This window comes from Poecilia formosa, unplaced genomic scaffold (genome assembly GCF_000485575.1).
Source record: "Poecilia formosa unplaced genomic scaffold, Poecilia_formosa-5.1.2 Scaffold420, whole genome shotgun sequence".
Classification (NCBI taxonomy): Eukaryota; Metazoa; Chordata; class Actinopteri; order Cyprinodontiformes; family Poeciliidae; genus Poecilia; species Poecilia formosa.
Window position 1 is genome coordinate 240,216 of NW_006800359.1, and position 4,852 is coordinate 245,067.

The 4,852-nt window shown below is 44.4% G+C and overlaps 1 protein-coding gene across 4 annotated transcripts in view; it reads right to left on the bottom strand.

Annotated features, from left to right (window-relative positions):
* The window catches only part of plin6 (perilipin 6), a 15,975-nt gene that overhangs the window by 9,402 nt on the left and 1,721 nt on the right, over positions 1 to 4,852 (bottom strand). For 3 of the 4 annotated variants that reach the window (XM_007576917.2, XM_007576918.2, XM_016663419.1), the window contains 4 exons: positions 4,577 to 4,775; positions 4,413 to 4,495; positions 3,525 to 3,762; positions 2,637 to 2,818 (listed from right to left, as the gene is read on the bottom strand). In XM_007576917.2, coding sequence (XP_007576979.1) covers positions 2,637 to 2,818; positions 3,525 to 3,762; positions 4,413 to 4,495; positions 4,577 to 4,775 — 702 coding nt within the window. The remainder of the gene's footprint in view (positions 1 to 2,636; positions 2,819 to 3,524; positions 3,763 to 4,412; positions 4,496 to 4,576; positions 4,776 to 4,852) is intronic. The other variant, XM_016663420.1, reaches the window with a different exon arrangement.

The following is a 4,852-nucleotide window of genomic DNA, read 5'->3' on the forward strand; positions in this document are numbered from 1 at the left end:
AGGGATCAGAAAGGATCAGAATGATCAGAAAGGATCAGAAAGGATCAGAAGGGATCAGAATGATCAGAAGGGATCAGAAGGGATCAGAAGGATCAGAAGGGATCAGAAAGGATCAGAAGGATCAGAATGATCAGAAAGGATCAGAAAGGATCAGAAGGGATCAGAATGATCAGAAGGGATCAGAAGGGATCAGAAGGATCAGAAGGGATCAGAAAGGATCAGAAGGATCAGAATGATCAGAAAGGATCAGAAAGGATCAGAATGATCAGAAAGGATCAGAAGGATCAGAAAGATCAGAATGATCAGAAAGATCAGAATGATCAGAAAGGATCAGAAGGGATCAGAAGGGATCAGAAGGGATCAGAAGGGATCAGAAGGGATCAGAAGGGATCAGAAAGGATCAGAAAGGATCAGAAGGATCAGAAGGATCAGAGAGGATCAGAGAGGATCAGAAGGATCAGAAGGATCAGAAAGGATCAGAAAGGATTAGAAGGATCAGAACGATCAGAAGGGATCAGAAGGGATCAGAAAGGATCATAAAGGATCAGAATGATCAGAAAAGATCAGAAAGGATCAGAAGGATCAGAATGATCAGAAAGGATCAGAAGGGATCAGAATGATCAGAAAGGATCAGAAGGGATCAGAAGGATCAGAAAGGATCAGAAGGATCAGAAAGGATCAGAAGGGATCAGAAGGGATCAGAAGGGATCAGAAGGGATCAGAAGGATCAGAAGGGATCAGAAGGGATCAGAATGATCAGAATGATCAGAATGATCAGAAGGATCAGAAAGGATCAGAAGGATCAGAAGGATCAGAAAGGATCAGAACGATCAGAAAGGATCAGAAGGGATCAGAAGGGATCAGAAAGGATCAGAATGATCAGAAAATATCAGAAAGGATCAGAAAGGATCAGAAGGGATCAGAACGATCAGAACGATCAGAACGATCAGAAAGGATCAGAATGATCAGAAGGGATCAGAAGGGATCAGAAGGGATCAGTAGGGATCAGTAGGGATCAGAATGACCAGAAAATATCAGAAAGGATCAGAAGGGATCAGAACGATCAGAAAGGATCAGAATGATCAGAAGGGATCAGAAAGGATCAGAAAGGATCAGAAGGGATCAGAATGATCAGAAGGGATCAGAAGGGATCAGAAGGGATCAGAAGGATCCGTCCAGAACAGAGCCAAACCCTGAAGTTCCTCCAGAGTCCTGAGACATTTCAGGACGTTCAGAAATACAAACATTTCTGCTGATCTCCAGGGACGAACCTTAAATCAGGCTGATGGTTCCAATCCCACCATCGATCTCACCTGCTTTATTCCGGGTTTCAGTCTGAGCTTTTAATGAGACGAAACATGAAATATCTCTGTGACGTTAAATGTACGTTAAAATGTAGAAATACTTGTTTGATGATTTTTCATGGCAGCCTCAGGATTTGGTCAAACGTTTCTTCCTAAAGCCGTTTATGGTGAAATGAGTCTGACTGGTTCTGATCCGGTCTGGTTTCTCTTCTAGATCCTCTCTGGACTTCACCTCCTCTGCAGACGGGTTTCGGTTTGGTTCTGGATGTTTTTAATTATTTTCTGGCCTCCAACATTGAAAGCATTAAAACCCAGAATGTATTTTCCTGCAGGAAAGGTTCTGGTTCTGGTTCTGACTGTTTGGATGTGTTTGTTCTGCCTCTCAGCCCATCAGTCGGTCCAACGTCCTCAGGGAGCGGCCGGGTCACGTCTCCCCGTCTGTTTGTTGCTACAGGGTGTGTGTGTGTGTGTGTGTGTGTCCTGAACTTCAGATCTTTATCTCTGGAGGACAGAACGGCTGCTCAGAGCCTCGTCTTATCTGCAGTTTTCTGACCTCCTAAATATAGAAATATGAGCTGGGAACATAAACCAGATTCTTCTGAGATGATAAACTCAGACCGAAATATTTCCACGTTTTCTTTTAACATCTTCGTTAATTTTCTGCTCGTTGTTATTGCTAATTAAAAAAGGCTAAACAATGGGAAAAATTAACCTTATTATTAATGAATAATAATAATAATAATAATAATAATAAATAATGCAATAATTGTAATTATTATAGCCATTATAATTATTATTTTATTGTTAAAAATATTTATCGTAGCCATAACAATAGAATCAGTATTATTTTATTAATTTTACAATAATAAAATAATTTATCAAAAATGAAATATTTATTGATTAATATCAATAGTAAGAAATTATTATTACTATTAATATCACTGTAAATATGTCGAATTTTGTTACTGTTAGTTAAAATATAGTCGATATTCTTACAATAACAGTAATTATTATTTTAGTAGATCAGTTTTAATAAAATGATTTTCTCATTTCTTTAACAGCAGCAGGAACGTGGCTGAAGTTTACGACTGGGAATGAACGCATCACCACAGATAAGCTGGAGTAGTTTTAGCTGAAACCGTCCAGAACCAGAACCAGAACCACTGGACTGAACCTGGACCAGAAATCACTAATGAAGCAACAGTGCCATCTCGTGGCAAGAAAAACTTTGAAATCACTTTGATGTTTAATTTGATGTAAATATTTGTGTTTTTTGTTCTGAAATGAATGTTTCAGCTTTAAATGATGATTCCTGTGGAAGTCCTGCCTCACCTGCTCAGCGGCGCCCCCCAGTGTCCGGGCGGCTCCCTGCAGCTGCTCCCTGGCTTTCAGCATTCGGTGATACAGCTGCAGGCTGAGGGTCAGCAGCAGACTGCGGACTCTGGTCCAGAGGCCCGGCTCGTCTCCGTCATCCTCATCCTCGTACTGCTGGACCTTCATCTCCCACTCCCGGCCTGAAGGACGACAGAAACGCCAGAATTTCTCTACGGGTCCGCCCGGGTCCAACCGGAACCTGGGTGGACCCAAACACACTCTTCTTCCCCATGAAGGCCATCTCTGTAGCTGAGCTTTCTGTTTACCAGCTTCCTTCATTTGTTCAGCTTTAAAATTGGTCCATAGATGGTGGCGGCCATCTTTACTGCTGTAAGCAAAATGCTGCGGCGGCCATCTTTACTGCCATAAAAAGATCACATTTCTGATTTTCCATCTAATATAAAAAACACATAAAACAGAATCATTTGATCTCCATGGCAACCATTCAGCTGTAAAAAAACAAACAAACAAAAACGCCTGGGTGGACTTAGCCCCGCCTCCGAGGCACAGCTCCTCCCCCACTTCGCTCCTTCAGACTAACCAGAAGCAATTAGCACCTGCTGAGCTCATTATAGGAGCTGCTGCTCCTGGAGGCGGAGCTTCAGAGGCAGCAGGAGTTTTTAAAGAGACAGAGGCCCAATTTCAAGGTGTTTAATCAACAGGGGGCAGCAGAAACTGTTTTTCACACAATAAAACTTGGAGTTGGATTCAGTAAAACTGTAAGTGGTTTTAGTTGTTGGTATTTGACGGGGTCTGATTGGTTTCTCAGCTGCACAGTTAATAAATCAGAAGTTTAAATGTTTAAATTGTGGTTTTATTAAGAGGGAGGATCTGGCTGGTACTCACGCAGTGTAGGAGGGAGGGGTAAGTAGAAGGCGGCTGAGTCCTCCAGGAGACTCAGGACGTTGTCCAGCCCCGCCGCGGCCGCCTGCCCCACCTGCGTTTCCTGCAGCTGCCGTCCGGCCGTCCGGACCGAGTCAGAGGCTCGCTCCAGCTGGTCCAGAGCTCCGTCCAGGCTGTCCACCACCCACACCTGGACATCATCCAGAGTCAAAAAGAAGGCGTCCTTCAAGTGAGTCATCACCTGAGGACGGAGACAGTAATTTTAAGTCCGGGACAGCTGCTGATCCGCAGCTAAGATTGGAGCTATTTCTTTGGTTTGTGCTTTAGCACTTTTGCTAACTTTGAAAACATTTAGTTATCAAAAGTCATTCCAAAGAATCACTTCCTGAAAGCCAAACCGCAAAGCAAGATGTGTAATAACACATGTGGCCCTGTGGAGGGCGATATAACGCATATTGTGTCATTGACATCCAACAGGTATCAGTATCGTAAAATTAGCGTTTTAGCATTAGTTTCCACTAATCACTATGTCAATGTAGCATTTTAGTGTTAATGTTTGCTAATTACTCTGTTAATCTAGTTAGCTTCCTCATATTACTGTCTTAATGCATCACTTTAGCATTAGCTTCTGCTACCTACTATGTTGGTGCATAGCTATAGCATTATTGGGACTATGTTTGTTGTTAGCCCTTTAGGATTAGCACAGCTAACGTTTTAGCTTGCTGTCTTCTTGCTCATTTCTTATTTAGCTCTGATCTCAGCAGCATCTCCGGCTCTGGGGCATTTCAGATGTTACTGCCTGACCCGTGTTGGTTTAAACCAACAGCAGCAGTGTGAGTTTTACGAAGGCTCGCTCTGCTCCTGATCTCCAGCAGGTTCTGGAGAACTCACCTCCTCTGTGGACTGGTTCAGGATGGGAAACGTCCTCTCCAGACTGTCCAGACCAGTCAGAGCCAACCTGTTGGCGAGGTCGACTGGAGAAGACACGATTACAGTCAGAGAAACCAGTTCATGGGCTTCATGCGTCCAAACAGAACCAACAGAACCGGGCTCACTCTGGGGCTCCAGACTCTGGAGGAGGGGCGTGGCCCGTCTCAGGGCTTCCTCAGACACGCCGCGAACTCCGACCTCTGCCACGCCCCCCACAAGGCCCAGCAGGGGGTAGCGCTCTTTGACCCCGGAGAGGAGGGAAGACACGGACTGGAACACGGACTGGACCAGAGGCAGATGGGAGGCTCTGAGCAGGGCACTGGCCTGAAACGGGTCAGAGAGCCGTGACAGCAAGAACCAGAACCACAGGTACAGAACTGGAACCAGAACTGGAACCAGAA